General features: G+C 47.2%; 1 protein-coding gene across 7 annotated transcripts in view; it reads right to left on the bottom strand.

Moving 5' to 3' along the window:
* Nucleotides 1–27,115, bottom strand: part of mAChR-A (muscarinic Acetylcholine Receptor, A-type) — a 461,181-nt gene that overhangs the window by 79,192 nt on the left and 354,874 nt on the right. For 5 of the 7 annotated variants that reach the window (XM_071690083.1, XM_071690085.1, XM_071690087.1 and 2 more), the window contains 3 exons: nucleotides 18,767–18,900; nucleotides 4,462–4,663; nucleotides 754–986 (listed from right to left, as the gene is read on the bottom strand). In XM_071690083.1, the coding sequence (XP_071546184.1) occupies nucleotides 754–986; nucleotides 4,462–4,663; nucleotides 18,767–18,831 (500 nt within the window). In that variant the 5' untranslated portion in view covers nucleotides 18,832–18,900. The remainder of the gene's footprint in view (nucleotides 1–753; nucleotides 987–4,461; nucleotides 4,664–18,766; nucleotides 18,901–27,115) is intronic. The other 2 variants (XM_071690089.1, XM_071690090.1) reach the window with 1 other exon arrangement.

The raw sequence follows: 27,115 nt of genomic DNA, 5'->3' as shown, positions 1-27,115 counted from the left end.
TCGAAGATGCAGTCGTCCTTTTGGAAAGGGAGGTCGAGGGTACTTACAGTCGTCCTGTTTGAGTGGAAGGTCGAGGGTATAGTCGTCCTGTTAGAGTGAGAGGTCGAGGGTACTTACAGTCGTCCTGTTTGAGTGGAAGGTCGAGAGTATAGTCGTCCTGTTAGAGTGGGAGGTCGAGAGTATAGTCGTCCTGTTAGAGTGGAAGGTCGAGAATATAGTCATCCTGTTAGAGTGGCAGGTCGAGAGTATAGTCGTCCTGTTAGAGTGGGAGGTCGAGAGTATAGTCATCCTGTTAGAGTGGGAGGTCGAGAGTATAGTCGTCCTGTTAGAGTGGGAGGTCGAGAGTATAGTCGTCCTGTTAGAGTGGGAGGTCGAGAGTATAGTCGTCCTGTTAGAGTGGGAGGTCGAGAGTATAGTCGTCCTGTTAGAGTGAGAGGTCGAAGTCGTGGAGGTAGTTATCTCGCCAAGGGACAGATTTTTGAGTCATCGTGCTCGAAGGAGACGTGGCCTGCTGGCTTCTCGTCCACAGTCATACAGCCTCACCATCTCACAACATGACACTTGACAACGCGTAACTGACGCAGAAGCAGAATTTGTATGCCATCACGACCATCGGTGTGTGGGAAGCAAGACCCAAAGCGTGGGTACTGGGACGCGGGATGCTATGGTCAGAACGAGGAACGAGGAGATAAAAACTCTGGCACTACTTCCTCCGTCGTCAGGAGGAGGGAGGAGGAGGAAGAGGAGACTCACCCATCACCGAGGGAATCTAGGGAGCCGTTGAAGTCGGCGGCGAAGGTGGGTCCTGAGGACGAGGTGCCGTTGAGGAGGTCGATGGGGAGGCCGTCGAGGTCGAGCGCCGAGGACCAGTTGGAGGCTGAGGAGGCGTCCAGGCCTCCTGAAGGCACGAGCGGTTGGGACCAGTTGAAGCCGAAGTCCAGCCCGCTGGTGAGGTTGTACACCAGGGAGAGGGAGGAGGCCGTCACCTGTGTGGGGGGGAATGAGAGGTTATTACCCTGAGGGGAGAGTGAGGGGGGGTGGTACCTGAGGGGTTATTGAAAGGTTGTTAGTTGCGGGAGAGTGACAGGTTGTAATTTGGGGAGAGTGAGTGGCTGTTACTTGAGGGAGAGTGAAGCGGTCGTCATCTATAGGGCGAGTGAGAGGCTCTTATCTGAGGGAGAGTGAGGACGACGTCACCTGCGGGAGAGTGAGAGAGACATTCGCAGGAAGCAATATCACTTGAGGACGAAGTAGTGAGGAAAAGGTAAGGGATTGTTTGTTTGTTTTTTCCTCATGAACACCGTTATTCCCTAAGGGAAATTGCGATATACAGGAACTACAGATGATGAACTCTGGACGTCAAGGTTAAGAAATAAGAGAGAAGAGACACATATTGATACGTCGCAAGATTTACCTGAAGTTATGGTAAAAGTTGAGGTTTTGAAAGACGTGGTTTGGGAAATTCAGGATGATGGTGTCTGCCGGTAAGGGTAAGTGCTATTGCTGGGGATGGGAGGAAAGTAAAGCAAACATAAGTTTAAAAGTAAGGAGGATTTAAGGAAGACTTGAGGCTCAAATAAGAACCTTTTAGGGATACAGGGAGATGGCATGCTTCATGGACTATTGTTTACGTTTCATTTAAGTTCTCTTTTACCTTATACAGTTGATATATTGATACAATGAAACACTGTATGACATCTGCGTCATCTGAACTAGAATTTCTACCTTCATATGTTGGACAGTTCGTGAGACATGATTCATCATGACCAATCAGGCAGAGAAGTTGGAGTGGCACTTGTTGCCCTTGGTCAAGTCATTCACAATCACCTCCACGTCTGTACCATCAATAAAGGTGGCAAGCCAGCCTCTCCTGACCTAACAAAGACGTTTGCCTCAGCCATATTTTTCCACACGTCGTTGCGAAGATCATGCATATGTTCGTCGCTCCTCCCTCACCTCAGGTGTCCTATGAGTTAGTGATGCAGGTACTTAGGATGCACCGACGGAGGTGTGGGCTGTTTGAAAAAGGGAGGAAGTGAAGTTACCACCTGGTCGATCCATGTACCGTGAGATGGAACCCGGGGCGGAAATCACTTCCGAGCTCAGCGTCCGACGAGGGAGTGGGAGAACCTTTGTTACTAATGCAGAAAAAAACGTAATGGTGCTGCAATTGATGGCAGTCAGAAAAGATGCAACAAGGGGCATTTCGGATCATCCCTGGTCGACACATTAGTCCTCCCGATTCTCGCCATCCTTCATCTGGACGTTATGCAACAATACCTACTGATTCTCATCCTCAGTTTCTCCTTTTCTATATCAGGTCCTTCAGGGAATCAAAGGTCCATCTTGTCTTTAGGAGAAAGAGGTTATTTTTGAGGTCACTTGGCCCCTATTTATGTTTAAAGATACCCTAGACCTTCCCGATAATGCTTTCATACGTTGCAAATGATCTTTAAGATGATCGACTTTTATCCAGATGACTTCGTACACCTCATCGACATCAACTACGGAATGCAGTGATAAAACCAGAGAGAGAGAGAGAGAGAGAGAGAGAGAATGAAAAAAAGAGCGCGCCAGCTAAGAATGGACAATCTTTGCAAAGATTTTTTCCCAGTCACAGGCCTACAGTGTTGATACGAGACCAGAGAAAGTGTAAGGAGGTGTGAGAGAGCGACAGCACCATAAAGGCAGCAGTCGGGGCGCATAAAGACTTCCCTGAGGAGGTGAGAGCACTTGCGAGACGAGTGGGAGTCATAGGTGGAAGCCTCCTGCAGGCCACGGCAGAAAGGTTAGACGGCCAAGACCTCCTGCAGCCACCTGGTTAGATGTTAAAGACCCTCTTGAGGGCCAACCCCCACAGGTGTTAGACAGTTACGACCTCTTTAGTGCCACCGCCTGCATGGCAGACAGTTGTCTGCCCAACACACTTCAGAGGATTTTTGAAAGTCGCACGGTAAAAGTCATACGTGAGATGAGGTAACTTTTCTCACAGGGAGAGTTTGAGAACAGAGACAAAATTTTTTTCCTAAGGAAGCGAACTCAGCTTTTCTTCCGTGGAATGCCAAGACTGTCGCCTTGAAAATAGAAAGGTCCGCTGAACTGTGTGTGTGCGCGAAAGGCTGTGTGTATGCATCAGCTTCCGTAGAACGCACAACCATACTGTTGAGGTATACGTGATGAATCACCCAATAGCGACAGACTATAAACCTTCTCCCCCCTGTGGTTCCGCTTGGTACTGCTTCTGCCATGTTGAAGCGTATGACACACACGAGTCATTGCTCACGTGCCAACAGCACCTTCACTCCACGCGTAGAAAAATGCCTGGCACAGGGTGCAGATCAGAAGGACTTGAAGACAACAGACAGATCGGAGGATCAGGTAAACTCTTAACTCATCCTCTTGGTACATCGTTAGGCGGAGAACATGAGTGTAATCGTGGATGGAGAAGCCGTAAAATCATCAGAAAATGATTCACCATCTCTGATTTCCTTCTCAAACTGACTCACGACTTCAGCATGCAGTGCACGAAAAAAGAAAGAAAAAAGAACCACGACACAAATTTGACTCACTGTCGGAGCTTTTTGGTTCGCTCTAACTTTCGAAGACCTTAGGGCGGCCACATGCGAACAGCTACGATACAAACAACATCCTTGGTCGTGAGGTGAACCTGGAGAGTGTGAACGACTACAGCTTCACAGTTGCCCCCGATGTGACGCAACTTTAGGCTTTCAAACTAGACAAATTAACTGGCTTGGGACGCGTGATTGACAGACTGGAATTTGATCAACACAATTGTAAAAAGTGTCGAGGCCATGGCAGCGCATTCACGCTAACACGACACCGCATGACGTGTGACCTTCTCTAGGCTGCATGACTGGTGATCGCGAAGCTCGACTGCTTTTGTTTTTGCCAGGAAGAAGAGCCATGGAAAGGCTTCCTCCAACATCAGGATCGTTGCTATAACTTGGAAAACCCTGTATATGAAAACAGATCACCGCTCAGGGGCGCCACAACCGACCTCATACAGAGAGAATCCAGACCCAGGTCAGTGGGATCGGGTGGAGTTGACGACAGCTGGAGGATTCATTCTCTGAAGTCTCTGAGGCTACCATCCTCTACCTAGTGGGAGTTCGTACATTTGAGAGCCAGATAGCTGAAGACCTGATGGTCTATGGTAAGTTGTCATCTGTCGGAGGACAGTACGTGGGACAGTCAGATAGCCGAAGACCTCATGGTCCGTGGAAAAGGTATAATCTGTTGCAGGACAGTACCTAGGAAAGCCGGATGACGAGAAGACCTGATGGTCTCTGACGACGCTACCTGTTGGGGGGAACGGCAATAGCATTCATAACCTATAAACAAACGTAGTACACTGAGGAAAGAAGAACAGCTGTGGTGCTGTCCCTAATGAACTTCCGGCATCCCTGACGCCCACCAACCCGCCCATCTCATCAGCCTCACCTCCTCGAGCCTGGTGGGCGTGGGTTGGAGGTCGGCGGGCGGGAGGGGCTCTTCGGCATCGTTGGTGGCGCCGGCCAGGCGGGTGAGCACCTCGTCCGACCATCGCTGGAGCTCGTCGTTCGCCTCTTGGTAGTCGGTCGAGTTGAAGACCACGCGGTAGTACGGGAACAGGTCGGCTCCCTCCGCGGCCATTACGGCAGTCCTGCAGGAGAGACAAGGACGAGGGTGTGTTAGGTGCAGTGGTGGCGCTACGTAAGGCAGCAACGACAACAGTAACAAGAACAACAAAAGAATTTAGTTTCTGGTGTTCATTGGGTGAATGTGGTTGTTATTGACTGAGGTTATATTGTTGTAGTTGGTTGTAGTTTTGGGTTGTTGTTGTTGTTGTCGGGGGAAGGGGAATGGTGGAGATTCATGTGGTACGTGATGGAGAGTGTTTTTGTGTGTGGTATACTCAAGGTGTGGAGTGACGTCTTGAGTGTGTGAGCGACGTCAGCTGGAGCCGCCGTTCTTGAGGTGTGGAACGTAGCAGCTGGTTATTAAGTATGGCACGTAAACTAACACCACGAATGGTAGGTAGATGGTCAGGTGATGGCGGATGTGCAGATACTCTCATGTACAGATATGTCTGGCCTCCATCATACCCTCGCTGTATCCTACCGTTCCATCCACAAACACTTACATGTCACTTGCCATAAAGAACCATACAATATATACATTTGTTGTCTATTGTGTGTACAGTAGAGGGAGGGAGAAAGAGGAATTAGAACAGCATTAGCTGCATCACAGGATAAACTGGCTAAACAAAACAAAAGCAGATGATATTAGATGTGAAAATGATTCCTCACCACAACTGCTGATGTCAGCTGGACATAGAGATAAGATGCTTAACAACTTTTTATCAATGATATCTTTAGATACGTGGAATCAAGAAGGATTAATGTGTTTCACTGGCTGTCGTCTTGTACATGGTAGCGCACTGCATTCAGTCATTCACTGTATGTTCCTCAAAGAGGATTGGCATCAGTGCATAAAAACACCTGTAAGATCTGGAAATAGTCTGTTAATTATATATATATATATATATATATATATATATATATATATATATATATATATATATATTATAGAGAGAGAGAGAGAGAGAGAGAGAGAGAGAGAGAGAGAGAGAGAGAGAGAGAGAGAGAGTAGAGAGCCAAAGGATTGCCATGAGTGTATGAAGCACTTGTAAGACCTGGAGATATTGAGCACCTTATCTAGCCAGTTTAGGGACGACCTGTGATCTCCTCCTCCTCCTGCTCCGAAGTCTCAAAATAGCCGGAACCTGATCCAGGACTGGTGTCTGGTTGTCGCGTAATGAAAAATTCCTCCCGGTGGCTCTCCCATCACTTGGTCTGCATCCTAAGAGGTGGATGTCCCCTGGTTCATAGAACTCGGGCCATTACTGATGATGAGTCTGTGGTCGTTGCTGCCCTTAAGATCTCTGTCCATTGGTCATCCCCAAATACGTATGACTTAGATTTGTTTTTTTTTTTTTAGCGTTTATGGCTTGGATTTTTTGTGCGCTGGATTTTTACTTGTGTTACAACTCCGGACCAAGTGAGCGTATGTCTCCGTTTTCTTAGACATATATTTTTTATGGTAAAATCTTATATCAGAGACATTGGTCTTGAGACAGAATTCTAGATCAATTAAGTATATATATATATATATATATATATATATATATATATATATATATATATATATATATATAATATTTTATTTATTATACTTAGTCGCTGTCTCCCGCGCTAGCGAGATAGCGCAAGGAAACAGACGAAAGAATGGCCCAACCCATCCACATACACGTGTATATACAAAATACCCACACACATACATACCTATACATTTTAACGTATACATACATATACATACAAAGACATATACATATTTACACAGGCGCATATTCATACGTGTAACCCTAAAGAGAACTGGGACCGAGTGGTAGAGGGAAGTGGGGGTCAAGTTGTTGAAAGAAATGGGCTACGAGAGAGAGAGAGAGAGAGAGAGAGAGAGAGAGAGAGAGAGAGAGAGAGAGAGAGAGAGAGAGAGGAACTGTCGAGGGAAACATGTCTTAAGTGGAAATTAATGAAAACAAAAACTTGCCTCAGAGACCCCGGATGGGAGGGGAAACAACTCCACAGCTCAGTTCCTGGAGCATACACAACAAACACAGCTCACCAGTATTCCACCAGAGTGCTCAACCAGTCTGGAAGAAATGGATTGGTTTTCTCTGATTACGTTTAACGAGTCTTGTTTTCTGTGATACGTTTTCGTTTCGTTGGGGTAACTTGAAAAGTTTTGGATCTCTTGTTCTCGTCGCCCAATGCACGCTAACACCCACTCCCCCTCCATCTCCACCCAGCCACACCCCACTGGGAAAAAAAATCAGCTAATGTATGTCGAAAGTTTTAGTAGAAAGTTTGAGCTACTAACGTAGTCCATTACTAAATGCTCATTTCACAGAACCCACCATCCAGTCGTCGAAGAGACGAGAAGATCTGTAGACGGACGAGCGCAGCGACGCTGCTGAAGACGCGAGTAAACACGACGATGCGTCGTGGCGGATAAAGAGAAAAAGTCTAGAAAACTTTCCCTAAGACGTCCAGTCATTCTCTCCTCCCTCCCGCTCCACACACACACACACACACACGAACACAAGACCGAAGCGGACTCGAAGCCTCTGTCTCGATTTCACCGTCTTCATTTAGCGCCAGATTAAACGCTTGCCTCATCTCTCCTATATCCTTTCCTTGTTCGTTTATGGTTTAACATTTATCATAAATGAGTTCTTTCCCTTCGCCTTCTGGAGCACGTATTGTACTTAGGTTCATGCATCTGTGCATTAGATTTCACGCGAGGGAGGAAGTGTGTGATGATGGCCCGTAGCAACAAAGCGGACTCGAGAAGCTCATGAATCAACAACACAAAGCGGATTCGAATTCCATGATTCACAACGCAATTTTTACGCGGGAATGCAATCACTATAAATAACCAGCTACGGAAGGTACGTTTCTAGATTTTTTTTTCTTCTTTCCGACGAAAACGTTACAAAGTAAGAATTACGAAACCTTTTAATCATGTTTTGAAATGTCAGAAAAAAAAAAAATCTCGTTAAATGTTAAGGTATCTGAGAACACGGATCAAAGTATCATTGGAAAGATCCGAAACACGGTTCGGATACAGGAACGAAAGACAAGGTCGTACAAGTTACCCTACCAGACCAGACCAGACCAGACCAGACCATTTCGACTCGACGCTGGACAGTGGCATGGTTGCTGATGAATGACTGGAGTGGACAGTTTGCAATGCTTATTTCTAGTGCAGTCAACCACTCTCTAGTTTTCGTGAGAGATTTTACCAAGAGGCAGGGCTAACGCGTAGGCCTCACCGCAGGATTTAGTGACACAAAAACACAACTCCCTGGGCTAAAGAAATGACAGTTGACAGCCACTAAAGTGTTGGCTCACTGGGCATCCGTCTGTGACCCTCTCGATAACCAGGATAGTATACCTCCCTGGTCGGTGGCTGCTGCCTACCACCTACCATATATATATATATATATATATATATATATATATATATATATATAGAGAGAGAGAGAGAGAGAGAGAGAGAGAGAGAGAGAGAGAGAGAGGCTGTCCTTTAGTCCGTGGGGGGAAAGAAGTCTTAAGGGGAAATTAATGAGGACAAGAACTCACGTCAGAGACAGTGGGAGGAACGGCAAATAAGTGCACCACAGCGCCACGCGGGAGGCAGCCCATAGTACATCGCTCAGACCTACTCAACCAGGATACTGGACCAACATTTACGCTCATGTGTTATATGGTACAGAGAACAATCTACATACAACACAGTAGTTAATAAATGATACCTTTATCTAATTACAGTTATGAAATATGAAATAACATGAGAAATTTACTCTGTCAAAGCGGTGTAGTTCATCTTTGCCACCAGCGTTTTACTCCTCTGGTCAAGGTAACATTATCATTCCTCTGCTCGGCCCTGAGAAGAGGCCCAGGTCTTGTGTGTCAGATCCCGTGGGTCTGTCACCTCCACGGTCTTCATTCACTCGGCCGTCGTCCACGCCTGGCAAAGCCTGCCTGCTCCGCTCCGGACCGTCCGAACACATTAGTAGCATAACCCACGGTGCGTCCCAGCAGGGTTCGTATAGCTGACGTCCCGCCAGTCAATTGTGGAGCTTTCCTCCTCCTAGCTGCTGCTGCTGCTGCTTCCAAAGAACATCCTGGGGCCTCCTAGATCGTGTGCAGTTAGGAGTGGATACGCTGAAGTCTTAGACGTGACATTGCCCTTTGCGAAGAGGCGGGATTCAGAGCTTATGTTTCGTTACACAATGCGGATTCGAAGCATATGATTCATAGGATAGTTGTACATTCTAAAGCATTCACTCTGACTAATCGTAATCGTAGGCTATTTTTCTAGAAATCCATAAACCAAAGCGTTGCATTCATGTTGTAGCCTTTACAGTTACGAAGCCTTTACATGATGCATTGAAATATCGTCGAACCCTCGGCGACATTTCTGAATCTGAAAACCGACCCGAAATGTCATTTCGGTGACTCGAAACTCGGTTCGGTGGAAGAGGGGGAAAGAATCAACCGACTCACTCTACCAGACCAGACCAGTTTGCTCGGCCCTTGGCAGTGGATTATCCAGTGATGAACGACTGCAAGTGTTTCGTAGATGAATGCTGGTGGTTGGAAGCTATTTGGGGGTAATCTTGAGCAGTTTTTGACGAACTTAGAGCAAACTTTAGTCCTAGTGTGTGTGTGTGATGAGAGATAGAGTCGATGGGAACACCTCGCTTCGATATCAGAAAGGAGAGTTTGTATGTGACTCAGCAATAGGGACAGGGTTGATAGGGTCTCAGCGTCAGCACACAGCAGCCGACGTAGGTACGGCTCATCATCTGCACTCGATCGAGTTGCTCAGCCGCCGTGACCTCAGCCACCGAGGTGCTCAGCCGTCGTGACCTCAGCCACCGAGTTGCTCAGCCGTCGTGACCTCAGCCACCGAGGTGCTCAGCCGTCGTGACCTCAGCCACCGAGGTGCTCTGCCGTCGTGACCTCAGCCACCGAGGTGCTCAGCCGTCGTGACCTCAGCCACCGAGGTGCTCAGCCGTCGTGACCTCAGCCACCGAGGTGCTCAGCCGTCGTGACCTCAGCCACCGAGGTGCTCAGCCGTCGTGACCTCAGCCACCGAGGTGCTCAGCCGTCGTGACCTCAGCCACCAAGTGGGTACTGTAACCCAACCCGGTCATATTGACCAGCTCCATCCAAGTGAACCCCTCGATCTTTTTTTTTTTTTCTCTCTAACTTTTTTGGACCTCGTACAACACGATCCACAGAGCGTGTATTAAGACCAGTCGTACATACAATTAAGTCTTGGCGCTTACGGACAAAAAGGACGGACGTTCAGACACAAGAAAAGGAAACAGAGTGGCCACAGACGCTGTCGAACACCCTCTCGTAAAAGAGGACGTCCTGCTAAGTATTCAGGGGAGAGGTCGCGTTCCCTAGCGCTCATAGGGGGGTCTCAACTTGGGCTGGAGGAATGCGTCTCGGTTTACCGCTCAAATTCTCCGCCTTCCCAGCTTTTTTTTTTTTTTTCCCCTTCCTCTTTCCTATCCTGTAGATTCACGAGATCCTTCCTTCCTTCCTTCCTTCCCTCCTACATCCAACGTAGATCTTCCCATCCTTCCTTCCTTCCCTACAACCAACGTATGTAGAAGGATTATCCTTTCACATTTCGTGAAAAGAAACATTAAAAACTATGATATAGGTATCGTAAAAACTGTAAAATTTTGATAGCTTTAATGATATTTTGGTAACAGTAGTTATCTCTCTGGATAAGAGAAGGAGAGAGAGAGAGTTTAAGTATTAATGTTCTTTGTGTCTCTCTTTTGACTAGAATAGAACGAGAGACTAGACGAAGAGCTGGCACTTCGACCTCCTGGAGCCACCACGACCACTGCTTCCACGATGCAGGTAAAGCTTATGTTCCACTGCATGATACAACTTTGTTTACATTGTATGTAACACTTCGTTGGTGATATGTAGACGAGGACGATAAACAGTTGGGAATGACAGGGGTTGGTGTGTATATATATATATATATATATATATATATATATATATATATATATATATATATATATATGCGTGTATATGAGCAAGATGAAGCACATCTGGGGTTTAAACAGCAAGGAGTCTCACGAGCGCACTGACCGTGAAAGCAGTCATGAAAGAAGAGAAAAGATAAAAAGAAGCGATAAGAAAGGGAAAGGGGAAGATAAGAGATAGTAGGGGCTGGTGGTTGATAAAGTCGTGCGTCTTGTCGAGTGGACATCGTCAGAGGAGGGCTACGGAGGGACTGGGTTCCGCCTCGCTGAATGCAGGTCATTGCATTGCCCGTGAGGACGACCTGGGAAAGGTAAAGGGCTGCTGGAATGATGTTCGGAGGTGAGGACTGGAACGAAAATGGAAGACATTTATCAAATTTATTCTTGCAGTTTGACCCAACTTAAGGGTCTGGTGTTGGTGGTAAGACTGTGGTGCGTGTTTCGTCATAAGAACGCTGATGATGTGGGTTGAAAAAAAAAAAAAGAAGATACGAGGGCTATTTTCCGAGAGAGTTGTTGATACTTGTTGTGCTCATGGTAAACGATTGGTCCGTGAGACGTAGAAATGGTAATTGTTTGAAAGAGTAGTTTTCCCAGTGCGTGCTGGCTGTAAGATCGCAATCAGCCGAAGAAAACTTAAGTTTTTTTTTTTCTTTTTACTGTGATGAATGGAAACTCACATGGGGCTGGTACCGTCTGTATTAAGCATTTCACTTATTCCGTTGATGAGGAAAACAAAAGAGTCGTTGATAAGTAAAAGAGACACGGTAGTGGAGATAGAGATAGATAGATAGATAGAGAGAGAGAGATAGATAGATAGATAGAGAGAGAGAGAGAGAGAGAGAGAGAGAGAGAGAGAGAGAGAGAGAGAGAGAGAGAGAGAGCGCTCGGATGTAAATCAACAAAGGCGTAAGCTGTGTTGGGAAGCAGAGGAGGGAGGGGAGAGAACACCTGATACAGGCGCTTTACGGTGTTCCCCCCAGTCTACACGTCCTGTAGTCAGTGTAGCTACACTGCGGTCCTCCTACTCAGGCCCTTCCTGGCCAGTTGAGGTGCACTGCCGTACGTACCTCCGCCTGGAGACCTGTGGCACAACACGCTATGGTACTGCTATCGAGGTACCTCCCACACCGAGGGTACACTGTGGTGCTATTGACAAGGTACCGGTGGGCTAACGTACACTGGAGTACTCCAGCCAAGGTACCAGTGGACCAGAGTTTAGGGCCAGAATCATTATAATTATAATCATTTCCTTTTAACGTGCTCATTACTGTCTCGTTCCCCTTCCCCTCTCTAACTTCCCTCTCCCTCTGTAAACAACACGTAGATATAGTAAGTGATAAAGGAGTAATAACAACAGAAAATACAAGGATTCCAACAATCTAACAATAGGATGAGAACTACGAAATGAAAAAAAAAAAATGTTTCCCCAGGAATCTCTTCCCTGCACAACAGATATATATACACACGCGCCACGTTCAACCCACACCCAATTGTACACAAGGAACTGTACGATTGTTGAGGGGTCCAGGCCAGCCCCTGCCCAACCCCCCCGGGTTTGCCAGGACAGAACACGAGATTTCATCCAAGCCATTAACGCTGCAGATGCTTGGGGGACTTAGGTGGGGGGGGGAGAAAAATACTCTTTTAAGCTGATGCTTTCGACCCAGACTGAGCTCCAGCCCGTGAAAGACATCTTGAAAGCTGTAGGTGAGTGACTTCAATAAGAATCAGGCGACGTACTCTTCGCAAAGTGCCTCGAGAGAGTCCCGGGCGGGGAAAATCCTTTTCCCAAGAATTCGAAAATTGGTTTGAGCGGAGTTAGGGTCCGAGTCAGTCAGTCGAGTTTGAGTTGATTAGGCATTGAGCAGTTAAGTGCTACACTGAGTACGGTCGTGGTCTGATATGATATTTAAAGCATAATATTCCTGTTATTTAGTGTGGTACGGATGGCTCAGTGGAGGAGGAGTGTGGGTGGAGTAATGAGAGAGGGCAGTTCAAAGGGAAAAGGAGAGTAATGAGGAGTTACTGAAGGCGAGAGGGAGTTGGAGGGAGTGAGATAATATGCGACTTGAAGAAAGAGGTGGTGGAGTAATAAGGGGAGGGGAGGAGGGAGTGATTAGTGGGTTAACGCAGTGTCCAAGGGTGACCTAAAGGGTGCCGGAGGTGATTCAAGGGCTGGAGGAGAGAGGAGTGTCTAGCGTGGCGAGTTGGACGGATGTTAAGCTTTGCGCGATCGATTAAATGAGTAGATCCTCGAGACGGCGGTAGATGATGATGAGAGAGGCGTGACAGTTTGTGTAACCGAGTGGTAGAGGCCCCGAGAGCAATCGGAGGGAGGGAGGTGGTTGATGGCGACGCACGGCCCAGGGGGGCAGAGACTCGTGAGAGAAAACAAGAGAGAAAATGGTCACACACACACATGGGCAGTGAAGGAGAGAAGGCTAAAGGAGAGAGATTGAGGGAGTGTTCCAGTGCCAGTGTCAAGAACGTTGTGGGAGATGGAAGGAAGGGAGGAGGGAGGATGACGTCTCCAGTAAGAGGGACGTAGAGGAGACGGACGGACACGTCATGAGGGAGGGGGTTCTCCTGTGTGATGGGAGGGAATGATGAACATCTTCGAGTCCGCTGACGGGAATGGGAACGGTGTCGATGGAAAAAGATGCTCCGTGGGACACGCAGGAGAATGATGAGGAAAGGTTAGAAACACGAGAATGATAAGCCAAGGGAAAGAATGGTGGAGGAAGATAGTAAACGGGAGAGAAAAGGAGAGAGATGAAACTTACCAGTTGGCTGAGGGAACAAGGCCCACAAAAGCTGGACCTTCCCATGCGAGTTACCCTCATAAAATTAGCATACATCCTCTATAACATTTTCTGCGTGTGTATTTCCCCGCGTTTTCTGTGTTAAAGCCCTGCTGTTTCCTACCTCTGAGGGAATGAACCGTAACTCACCTGGCACACAGGCGGTACGGATCACAGACTGATATATATATATATATATATATATATATATATATATATATATATATATATATATATATTCTGCCGTGTGGCTTGGCTCTCTTTGAGTCCTGAATAGCAACAGAGAAGAGGAGTCTACTGCTTCATTTCCGTCATAATGGATCCTCAGGCAAGTTCAGGTCCCCACCAGAGCCTCAGTGAGACAGCCTCAGTCCACCCCGAGGGCTGCCAGTCCTCCTGAAAGATGTATCCGAGCAACAAAAACAGGCACGGACACCGCCGAGCTATGGGCCTCAGGGACGGGTTTCAAAAGGGGCGCGCGGTTGGCCCCGCTCTGTTGACACCCGGACCCCCCGCCACAAAAGGGCATTGTTTACACGGCACCTCCTCCGTCCTAAGTGAGGAGAGTTAGGCGATGGGGAGGACGCTGCGTGCGGGGGATGGGGTTGTGTATTAATGGATGGGAGGATGTTTGGGAAGGGTTAATGGTTGGGAGGATGTTTGGGGTTAATGGGTTTGGAAGGGTGCGTGGGGAAGACGATGACTGAGGGGGGTGTAAGGGAAGGCAGTGGGTGTGTTGGGAGTGTGGGGAAGGTAATGGGAGACCAGGTGCGTGTGGAGAGTACTGGATAGGAGGAGGCTGGGAAGCATAATGAATGGGAGAATGTGTTGGGAGGGAGTGGCTGGAAAGGTGTATACGGAGAGTAATGTGTGGAAGAGTGTGCTTGTAAGGCACTGGCGAGTTAGGATGAGGGGTATGCATTACATGGGAAGAGGAGTGAGGGGCGTTTGTGGGGGAGGAGGGGCTGTGACTGGGAATGAGCGGTGGGTAGCGAGCTGGGTGCTGTCGAGACGTGTCCAGAGGAACCAGCTCGAGCTGGATTTGATTTCATCGTCATGTGAACACAGCAGATGTGGCTTGACTGTTGATGTCACCCTCGAGTCTACTCCGCCACTCCAACCCTTAGGTCGAGGAGGAGGAGGAGGAGGAGCGAACTTGAGCCTCCCTTCAGCAAACCTTTAAAACGAGTCTTACACACAGGAGACAGAGCTGACGACGAGTTTTAACTACCTGTTGACGATCGTTATGGTACAAATATTGTCCTGGATTTGCCATACAGTTACTGGAAGTCTCCTCAGCTTTCAACATGTAGTGCTGAGAGGTAATCTTATCGGATCAGTTTTTATGTCGTTTAACAAAAGGCTTGCGCTTGGCTTCGTTAAGCAAAATCCTCCTGTGACTGAATGGTTTAGAGGAACGACGCCTCGATGGCTGTTAGTTGGAGTTGCATCATCACCGGTCGCTTGTGTTGCGTTGTCGGTGCCTGTGTCACCGAGAGAGAGAGAGAGAGAGAGAGAAAGAGAGAGAGAGAGAGAGAGAGAGAGAGAGAGAGAGAGAGAGAGAGAGAGAGAGAGAGAGAGAGAGCAGCGTACCTCACCACTGGAGGACTCACAGTTACAGTAAGCACGAGAGGAATTAATTGTCTTTCAAGTTGCTTGTAATACGACGCCTCGCATACCGGCCACACCCGGAAGCCTTAGGGCCAAACACACCCCCTCCCATCTCCTCTCCCTCGCCTCCACCTCCTCAACCCCCACGACAGGAGTCGTCATCGGGGACTGACAGCCCGCCCGTCTGGTCGTCTTTGGGGCCGCCCCCTCAGCCTCTCGCCTTGAGCCGGTATGTACACAAAGGCCAGTTTCGAGCGGAGCGCCGGCGAGCGATCGTCCGTAGGATTCTGCTCTCCCAAGGGGAGGACGGGCATGGAGGAGGAGGGAAGACCCTCTATTCTACGGGAAAAAGTATCGTCTGTGACTAGAGTATATTCCCCTGTGGCTGCTGATCCCGGGGAATCCTGGAGGTGAGGTTATGGTAATACTTTACGGGAGGAACTGAGGTGACCTTATCGACGCACGGATCCCATCTTCCCCCTCGCCTGTCGCCGGAATCCTACCTCTCCCGCCTCGGGAGTGAGGATGAACACCAGCGCGCCCGTCCTCGGAGGACGTCTCTAGGGTAGTGGATCCTGTGTGTCTCCTCCCTCATCTTCTCCGAAGCGAGGAAGCGCCTCCCTTTTCCCCCTGGAGCATATGGCCCTCGCCTCTGAGCTGAGGGAGGGGAGGCCCCTCTCAGATCAGCCCACACCTTTGTCCTGGGTCCGTGGTGTGCATTCTTCCGGAGGGTTTGAGCTTTACCAGTTCCTCGGACCCCAGCAGTTACCTCGCTCCTCCTCCTCAACGCTATGGTCGGGGGTTCACCATCGTGGATATTTGACCACATTCCTTCGCATCGCTAATGATATGTACGCCTGGCCAAGCGTAGCGATCACCACGAATGCGTAAGATGTGATGTTACAGTGGTTGGATAAATGTGCCGTCTTCTCCTGGCTTGTAAGACGGGGGTGGCGTTCCCTTCTAAGTATCTCACTTACGTTACAAGTTAAAACATTAATAAAAAAAAAAAGGTGAAAAGAATTTCTACTTTTCTATTTTTTGAGCATTGGTTTTATGTATGACCGACCGACCTGAACTCGAAATTATCGGCCAGTAAGTGAAAATTAAGAGCCATGCACTGGGGGGGGGGGGGGTGGCAAGGCTGGTTCATCGTAAATGAGTATTTTTTTTTACACTATTTTTTTGAAAGACGTATATTTACAAGCACGGTATCTTGAGGTTGTATACTTGGCTCTAACTTCCGAGACCAACCTCATCATTTGATCTAAATGGGGCCAGACAACGCCGATGACCGATACAACACACACACACACACACATAATACAGCACAAACCTATCGAAAAAGAATTATGATATTATATCAATGTTTAGCTTTGTAAAAAGATACAGAAAACGCATGTCCACAGTTGGGGGTTGGGGGGGCACTGAAATCCAGATTTCCACGACGTATCTTAAGAGACGTATCGTTTAAACAGATGACTCTCGACGCTCTTGTAACACCGAAACTACACCGGATTCTGTTGCCCCCACCTCTCCGTCCCGCGCTGGGTAGGGCGCGACAACACCCCAACCCCGATTATCTCTCCTCATCTCCGACGCCCTTGTTTCTCGGGGTATGGCCACTAAACTCGCCTGGTGGCGTGACCTCAGATCCAAGATTAAGAAACGGCATTGTTCCTTCCTGGACGGCAGAAAGGGAAAGCCTCACTGGTTTACGGTCGGTGGGGGCCGCTGGCCGGGCGCCGCCCCCCCCTTTGGGTGAATGGCTCTCGCTTCTTTTGTCAAGGGAGGTCGTTACGACCTAACGTGACGCAGATAAAGTTACTTGTTTTATTTACGGTGGTTCTCCTGAGTAATGGTTGGGAGTGGGGGTCCTGTGTGTGTGTGTGTGTGTGTGTGTGTGTGTGTGTGTGTGCGCGCGAAGCTGAAACAACAAGGAAGCGTCTCCCTCGTAGGCTACCCAAAGCCGAAGAGTGAAACGTGATGGCTTCTTACCTCACTCGAGCGACCTATCGCTCGATGTGAGTCTAGCGTGTGTGTATGTGATCAGGGATCGCTCTGCTTAACGTAGGTTTTATATATATATATATATATATATATATATATATATATATATATATATACTTGCGAGAACTTGGTACCGCGTCGCTTAAGGCTCATAGTTCCATGATACTTATGAGGGGACGAGGGTATTAAACCATCTCTTCACAGAAGCACAGAAAGAATAGATTTCTGTATAACATTATTTTGAAATCATCCCGGCATACGACTTGCCACATCTCCATCTCTCTCTCTCTCTCTCTCTCTCTCTCTCTCTCTCTCTGTCTCTGTCTCTCTCTCTCTCTCTCTCTCTCTCTCTCTCTCTCTCTCTCTCTCTCTCTCTCTCTCTCTCTCTCTCTCTCTCTCTCTCTCACGTCTGCAGAGAGCACTCGACTCTAACCTGGTTCTGGTATTACACTTGTGTAGCTTTATTTCCGTCATGAGATGCTCTCTTGTTTGAAAAAAAAAAAGATATGTATTTCTTTAGAGAAATTCAGTGAAGTGCTGTATACCACCAGTGAATATATATGTATATATATATATATATATATATATATATATATATATATATATATGTGTGTGTGTGTGTGTGTGTTTTGGACAATCACATGTTTACCAAATGGCGTCCTAGCTTCGTCTCTTCGATGTATATCAACTGACTTATATTTCTCTCTTGTGTCTCCCCTAATGATGTGATCATTACACGAAAGTGCACTTGGTACCTTATCATGTTTCATTTTCCCCGTGGACTCATAGGAATATATATATATATATATATATATATATATATATATATATATATATATATATATATATATATATATATTTATATATATATATATATATATATATATATATATATATATATATATATATATATATTATGCCCCTACAGGAATGCGTAGTGAGTTCTTGAGAAAGCTGTTGTCGGTGCTGTAGGGAGTGTGGGAGTCTGTTGGGAAGGTTATGGAGAGAGACGTGCGTTAGGGAGGGCTTGGAGACGTGCGTTAGGGAGGGCTTGGAGACGTGCATCTGTTAGGGGAAAGGAAAGAGAGTTGTGTCTGTTTGGGAAGGGCGTGGAGAGTTACTTCTTTTAGGAGGGGTACAGCGTGAGTTACGTCTGTTAGGAAGGGTACAGCGTGAGTTACGTCTGTTAGGAGGGGTACAGCGTGAGTTACGTCTGTTAGGAGGGGTACAGCGTGAGTTCCGTCTGTTAAGAGGGGTACAGCGTGAGTTCCGTCTGTTAGGAGGGGTACAGCGTGAGTTCCGTCTGTTAGGAAGGGTACAGTGTGAGTTACGTCTGTTAGGGAGCGTCATGATAGATATAATGGTAATAGGGCGAGAGATGTGGTTGTCGGGAAGTACGATGATAAGGTGCGACTGTTGGAGAGTGATAGAGGGGAATTCTGTGGTGAAAGGGGCACTTACTGCACGGCACGGCAAGGTGTGTGTGTGTGTGTGTGTGTGTGTGTGTTGATGGTAATTCCTATAAAGTCGCTCTCCAAGGCTACGTGAGTGCCATGGCAATATATCAAGCTGTCGAACCACACTGCAGCAATTAACACTGTGACTTAAATTACTTTTTGCTTAATGATCCAGAATTAGGTGGCACCTAACACTCGACTGTGGTTACAATCAATTATCTCCAATCCACATGACTCACCTGTACATTTCCTCCACATTATTCATATCCATTCCTCCTCTTGCTTCATCCACATCTCGCCTCATTACCACTACTCCGTATAATCTACCAAAGTGCCCGGCAAGTGTCGCAAAAGGTACGAGCACGTACGAGAGCTGCAGGTGAGAGAAAAAAAAAAAAAAGGAGAAAGAAGGTTACGACTGTGTGTCACGAGTGCATAGTAATGGTTGATTCTTTCCTCATCATACCTTTTGCAGATGAGGAGCGCAAGGCAGCAGCATATGGTCTCTCTCTCTCTCTCTCTCTCTCTCTCTCTCTCTCTCTCTCTCTCTCTCTCTCTCTCTCTCTCTCTCTCTCTCTCTCTCTCAACCCCTAGGGAATCATTCAACAAGTCCCGTACATTAGTTTTCGAGCGGAGGGGAATGAATGAGGGGGGAATGGGGGAGAGAGAGAGAGAGAGAGAGAGAGAGAGAGAGAGAGAGAGAGAGAGAGAGAGAGAGAGAGAGAGAGAGAGAGAGAGAGAGAGGAAAAAAAACGCAGGGAGGGGGACAAAGGCCACAGGCAATACCGAAGCTCTAAAAATGCCTCCACGGCGGAGCGACAAAACTATCAAAAGAAAAAAATATGTATGTGTATGAAAGCTCAAAGGCCTTCGACAATAGGGCGAGTGTGGACACATTTCCAGCCCTGTTTAATTAAGGGGAGAGAGAGAGACTTGACGTCATTATGAGGGAGATGGCAAGGCAAAAATGAAAAAGGTCTCGACTGTGTGTGTTCATGTACAGAGGGGGAGACTCATACGGTCCGGCCAGAGATAACGGCGAAATTGGTCGGCGCTCCACTACTCACTCCCCTCCTCCCACTTCATTAACTCCCCGTCTTCCACCTTAGTCTCTTTTTATCTCGTACGGTTCCTCCCTGGTCTCTCTCTCTCTCTCTCTCTCTCTCTCTCTCTCTCTCTCTCTCTCTCTCTCTCTCTCTCTCTCTCTCTCTCGTGGTATAATAAGTTGGTTCCTTATTCTCTCGTAGCGTTAGCTTACTAACATCCTCGAGCCTTAGCTCCCTGGCCTCGTCGTAAAGAGCTTGGGGTTTAGCTTTATGACTATTCTCTGTGACTGAATTGGCTCTATAATCTCTAAAACTAACCTCACTCTCGTGTATGGCGCCTGGTGCCGCCCCCAGGGGGCATTAAGGTCAGTGGAATATATATATATATATATATATATATATATATATATATATATATATATATATATATATATATATATATGCTCTGGCAGTGTGTATGTGTTTGTGTGTGTATATATATATATATATATATATATATATATATATATGTATATATATATATATATATATATATGTATATATATTATACACACACACACATATATGTATATATACACACACACATACACACTGCCAGAGCATTGCCGAGAAAGCGTACTTACAATCCCTTACCATATTTCACATCATATGGAGAGAGAGAGAGAGAGAGAGAGCCAATCAAGATGGATCAAGTCAATTATGTCATAATACGAAAGACGTTCGAGCTTGAGGACAGTCGTTTGGCTAGAGTGAAGCTAGAGAAATGAATCTGGGAAGGAAGGAATCGGAGGAGAGAGGCGGAATGAGACAGGGAATCATAGATAAGACAGACTAGAATAAGAATCGCTGATGATCAATTGAGAAACATTGAGGAGGGAGAGAGTCAACAGGCGAGCGAGTGTGATAAAGGAGCAGTTCAGCCCCGTCACACAAGGGCACTGATCATAAATGTGATGATGAAAAGTGGCTCATGGAGAGGAGAAGGGGGGGAAAGAAGAAGAAGAAAGAAAAAAAAAGTGACGTATGAAAGAACATAAGAAACAGTATTGAGAATTCACCTGAACGCGACTGACTGACAGGGAGAGAGAAAAAGAAAGAGATAGATAGATAGATAGATAGAGAGAGAGAGAGAGAGAGAGAGAGAGAGAGAGAGAGAGAGAGAGAGAGAGAGAGAGAGGCAACACGACACAATAGCAGTATACATGATAATAATTGAACATATATATTTTTTTATCCCCCCCCCCACACACACACACCACCGTTAACATCACTCGCGTCAATTGGCTTAACAATTAGAAAGAAAAAAAAAGAAAAGACAATTGACACAAGATCCATCTGGAGAGCCGTGGTGGTAGTGATGTTCGACTGTAATGGTGTGTCTCCCTCATTCTACCTCAGCGTCCAGCTGCCTGCAGTGACTGCCAATGAAATACTCTCACGTATAAATTCACAATCACTAGGGGTTTTTTTTTGTTTGTTTTTTTTTCACCTGCCATGTTTTCCGGCGTGTGTCAATAAGCTTCTGTGTTGTTTATGACCAGCACACACACACACACATGTCCTCGTGTATATTTTCCCCTCTGACGTTCATTCGCACAAATGTATTTATATTTTCTCCTCTTCTTTGTCAGTTTCTGTGGGGGGGGGGGTCAATTCCAGTGGCAGTTGATCATGTATTTATTGCCTCCTACATCTCTCAGTTGTATCCACTTAACGAGGGTGTAATGAGACGTGATCTTTTGTATTATGGGAATGGTTCAGTCATTAGATTCACAAATTTGATTTGAATGATTAATTCCTTTATTTATCCCCTGACAACAAAGCTTTGTCAACGACCCGCGACCACTAACGGTTGGGATAAAGCGAGTAGGAGTGATGTGGTATACAGGGGACGACGTACTGTCAATTGGTCTGAACTAAGGCATATAAAGGAGTTAGGGGAAACCAAGGAAAGGTCTGTGGGATATAACCCCACTCTCAATACTCTACCCAAGGAATCCTACCATCCTGTTCTACATTTTGTCCCTCCTCCTCCTACCTTTGATGTTGATATCACAAAATGTCTTTTCCACCCCAGCCCCCAGTCGCTCACCCATCATTAAGCTTCAAGGTGCTCACATTGTCACAAGAGCGTTCACCCATGTGTCGTTTCGAAGGACTTCTTCACATCACATCTCTAGCCTCACTTTGTGTAATGACTCATGCTTCTAGATGGATTACTTATCTCCTCTGCTCTGTCTAATCTAATCTCTCGTACACCTTCAGAGAACTTGTTGTTGGGATCATGCTCACGCAAGGGAGTCAGAAGAAAGTCTCCTTCATCACGTGAGCTTCCAATAAACTCCGGCGTTTAACTTAACACGAGTTGGCTGGAACTTGCACCACCGCCTCGCTTCACGTAGTCTGCTTGCTCTCAGTGTGTGGCGTCGATGCTATAACCCTCTATTGAGACAAAGGATGGATCGTTATATGACAAGGATCCGTGCTCACTCTTAGTGAGGCAATCACCACTACGAACCATCCCCATGTCACCATTGTTGCCAAAGGCGTTGCCAGTCTTTACCCATTTCCTTCTGAATTTAATGTGACGTTGAGACTAACCCGTCTCTCTCGAGCGTGACAGCTATATCCTTGCTGGCGTTTAGTCTCGGACTCCTCCATCATAACACGAGTCGAGGCTGTCCGACAATCGGCTCACCTGACGGAACGTCGCCAACAAACGGTCTCGTCTAAAAGTTTCCCTCTTTGTTCCGCTATCGTTTGACGATACCTTTTCATCGTCCCGCCTCAGTTGCCCCTTACAACATTCTCTCCCATTAGAGAGAAGAGAATACATATGTCTTTGACATTTATGGTGATATTAAACAACCGTGATGCTTCCCGTTATAGTTCATTCGGCTTTTTATTTAACACAGATATTCCTAACGGCATTATAAAAGCACATATCAGGCCCTCAGACACAACTCCTTTGAGATCTTACCTAATCACTTGATCACGTATCTATTCTGAGCCCATACATGTCCAATACTCTCTCCATTCTTTCTCCTGAACCCCAGGTGAATGCAAATGGATGGATTCTCCCTCTCTCTCTCTTTCATCTCTATATCCCTCTTTGTACCTGAGCTGCGAGGGTTCTGTAATCCTTCTCCACTCGGAATTCTGCCACACGTCTTATCAATTCCCATTTTTCTATTTCAGTAGGACACCCTCACCCCCCACTACAGTTCTTGGGGTGTCAGTACGTACCATTCCCTCTGCCTTTAAACTAGGGAGTTATTTGTACCGTCGTGTGAGGCAGTGTTACAAGACCAGTCCTCCACACTCGCTCCTACACCCTCCTCGGCTGTTGCATCACTCCAGTTCTCCACCATGTCAGAACTAGCTCTAGCCGCCCCCCGTCCTCCTCCCACACCTCCCGTTCCTCCGTCTCCATGGCATACCACCTCGTCGTTCGTGATGCTCGTCTGTCCGTCTACCACTTATTTACATTCTCTCTCTCTCAGTCCTGATTTTTCACGCCGTGTTAGACCGTGACGCATGTCATGCACCATTACCACACCTTCGTTCCTCGTCTTGCACGCCAGAACCAGCCATCCATACCTCACACACCCACACCCACACACAGACACACACACACACACACACACACACACACACACACACACAGACAGAGGTATCAGATATCTCTTGTGACTGCTCGTGGACCTCACGTGAACCAGAGCCGCGTCCACACATAGATAAACTTGAACCCCTGTGTTGTTGCTGCTGCAGTCTGGTAGATTTTGGCCTTCTTTGCTTTTGGAAAATTAGTAAAACGTCGGAAATGAAAAGGAAAGAAAGAGAGAGAGAAAGAAAGGAGGAGGAGGAGGGGTAGGAGGAGGAGGAGGAGAAGAAGAAGAAGAAGAAGAAGAAGAAGAAGGAGGAGGAGGAGGAGGAGGAGGAGGAGGAGAGAATGAGAAGGAGAAGAGGGATGAGAAGAAGAAGATGAAGAAGAAGAAGAAGATGAAGAAGAAGAAGAAGAAGAAGAAGGAAACGAGAAGGAGAAGAGGGAGGAGGAGAAGGAGGAGGAGGAGGAGGAGGTATATGATACTTACGTTCCAGTAAATCACTGCAGATCATTGTCAACCTCAGTAACGACCTCTCACTCGCTGTTTTGACTCGGGTAAATGATTCACAAGTCAGTGCATCCCTTGCTGACGGTTGCCTAAAGAAACATGCGAATCCCTTTCGAGGTCTGTACCTCATAATCGTTTATCCAGCTCCCCACAAACGACGCCAACGGAATCCTAATCTACTCCTGCGTATTCCTGTAGGACAGAAGAACATCCTCCAAGAACACTCGCGAGCTGTTATAAACACGGTTACCATAAGATGTTCAGCAACGCTAAAAACTTTTACAGTGAACACGAGTGAACATTACAGTGAACATGAATGAACATCTCTGTTCTCTTCTGGACCTCTGGAAAGCCATGTAACGAGAGATAGCTGCTAATGAACTTGTCATAGTTTAACTTCAGAGGCTCATGAACCCCTGGTCAGTTACCAGAAGGGGTCATTCGTGAAGTTCCCCCCGCCGTGGGTACAGATGTAAACACTATGAACCTCCGTGTTGAACCACGCACCAGCTGTGGGAGTCGCCAGGTGGCTGGGTCAGAGGTTCAGGCACGCGGTTGGTGGCGCCTCTATTGTGGCGCTAACAGGATTGGTGGTGGTGGTGGTGGTGGGGAAGTGGTGGTGATGGTGGTAGGGAGTAGTGTTGGTGGTGGTGGTGTTGGGAAGTGGTGGTTGTTGTGGTGATTGAATTGGTTGTAAAATGATGGTACTTGTGCCATGGTTTACTATTGCTGTAGCGGTGTGTGTGTGTGTGTGTGTGTGTGTGTGTGTGTGTGTGTGTGTGTGTGTGTGTGTGTGTTTCCATGTTCTTTGCGAAAACACATTAAATACATCAGGTCATACGAGTGTGAAATATAACAAAAGGCGTCCACTGACAACCACAGCCTAAATTGGTAATTAAACCGCATCAAAAGAGTGAGTGAGAGAGAGAGAGAGAGAGAGAGAGAGAGAGAGAGAGAGAGAGAGAGAGAGAGAGAGAGAGAGAGAAGAAAAAAGTCATCACACGAATTAATAATGTTAAATCAGACAACTGAAAAACACTGAACACCTTTTTGATTTCGCTAATTACATTAATCTATGACGGCATTGCTGACAACAGGAGTCACAAAGCATTCTCCAACACACAAAGCATTCTCCAACACACAAAGCATTCTCCAACACACAAAGCATTCTCCAACACACAAAGCATTCTCCAACACACAAAGCATTCTCCAACACACAAAGCATTCTCCAACACACAAAGCATTCTCCAACACACAAAGCATTCTCCAACACGCTTCACAAAACATTCTCCAGCACACACTCCACAGTACCCGCACACAGCCCACAAACATTCTCCAACACCTCACAAAAACATTTTGCAACATACTTCACGAAGCCTTATGCAGTACTTGACGAAGTCTTCTCCAGCACACTCTCCAACACTCTTCACGAAGCATTTTCTGACTCACTTCACATTCTCCAACACGTCGCAGTTCACCAAAACGCTTAACAGTTCTCCAACACAACCCGGGAGCATTCTCCAACGCATATCACTAAGGCATTCTCCAACGCAACTTAGGAGGTTTTCTTCAGCACACTTTAAAACCATTCTCCAACCCACTTCACATTCCTCAGCTCACTTCACAAACCATTCTCCAACCCACTTCACATTCCTCAGCGCGTTTCACAAACCATTCTCCAGCTCTTCAATAAGGCATTCTGCAACACCACAGTCCGCGGACACAGCTTATAAGTTCTGCAACTCACGCAACAAAGGATATTCCAACACACTTTACAAAACGTTTCCCCCGCCAGGCTCGCACGCTTCACTATCATAACAAAAAGCCCTTTTTTGAACCTGGTCACTCCCGCCACGCATGGCACCCTGTCACAGAGTTCCAACATGCTTTTCAACCTCCGCCACAAGTCACCCAGTCTGCCTCACAGGACAGTCACCAAGTAGTGCTTGAAGCCTCGCCTTCCTACACACACACACACACACACACACACACACACACACACACACACACACACTACCGTATGCCTGATGTATCATAGTGCTGCCATTTGAGGCATGCTCAGTGGCCATCTGGCCAACCCTACTCCACCTTAAGGACGAGGGTGGGCCCGCCCGCCCCACACCCTCTCCAGACATGAGCACCTCATGGTTGGTGGGCAGGACCTTCCCCAGCTGTGGTGTCATGAATGAGAGAGAGAGAGAGAGAGAGAGAAAGAGGGGGGGAGAGAGGGAGGGAGGGAGGGGGAGGGAGCAGCAGCAGCAAGGTGTCCGTCTTTCCCGAAATATTTAAGAAGATGCCTTTCATCTTGCATCAAAGACCTCCTCCTCCTCCTCCTCCTCCTCTTCTTCCTTTCCCTCTTTTCAGTCTTGTGGGACTGTAATTCCTTTCCATGCTGGACACACACACACACACACATACACACACACACACACACACACACACACACACACACACACACACACACACAAGCAACGCCAGAGGAAAAACGGAGGTGGGTGGAGCATGGAGGAGGACCTCGCTTGCTTCTCCTCCTGCAGGACATTCTGTAAGATGTCTTATATGTGGCGTGAGGTTCAGGACAACACGCCCCTCTCGCCCTCAAGGGAGGGGAGTTAAGGTGCTCACGCCCCTGGGGCTCCAGGTTGGATAGTGAGAGGGTGTGTGTGTGTGTGTGTGTGTGTGTGTGTGTGTGTGTGTGTGTCTGTGTGTATGTGTGAGCCATCGTCCTTCATATGGTCTGGAGGCAGCAGGTACTTCCCAAGTCCTATTGATCTGGGCTGCCTCACCTTCATCCAGGTGAACAAGGGAAAACAATCCCTTCCTCTTGAGGAAATTACATAGAGAAAAATTCCACAGTAAACTGTGTCACGTTTTTTTTTTAAATGTTAATGTGATATTACGTTTTTTTTTTTATTTTAATGTTTGTGACACTACCTTACAACGAAACCGTAACATAGCACTGTAGTACGTCACCTCAACATAGCACCGTAGCACGTCACCCCAACATAGCACTGTAGCACGTCACCCCAAAATAGCACTGTAGCACGTCACCTCAACATAGCACCGTAGCACGTCACCCCAACATAGCACCGTAGCACGTCACCCCAACATAGCACTGTAGCACGTCACCTCAACATAGCACCGTAGCACGTCACCTCAACATAGCACCGTAGCACGTCATCCCAACATAGCACTGTAGCACGTCACCCCAACATAGCACCGTAGCACGTCACCTCAACATAGCACCGTAGCACGTCACCCCAACATAGCACCGTAGCACGTCACCTCAACATAGCACTATAACACAACTACCGACCATCCCATTTCGTTGTTGATTCGTGCTATATTACTGAGTGTCGGTGTGCGGTATGCCACACCGTCTCCCTGCTCTTGAGCAAGGAGTTGTTGCCTCCTTTTCCAAGGACGT

Source organism: Panulirus ornatus, chromosome 48 (genome assembly GCF_036320965.1).
Source record: "Panulirus ornatus isolate Po-2019 chromosome 48, ASM3632096v1, whole genome shotgun sequence".
NCBI classification, from domain to species: Eukaryota; Metazoa; Arthropoda; class Malacostraca; order Decapoda; family Palinuridae; genus Panulirus; species Panulirus ornatus.
The sequence above is the reverse complement of the archived record's forward strand: the minus strand, read 5'-3'. Positions and strand labels throughout refer to the sequence as shown.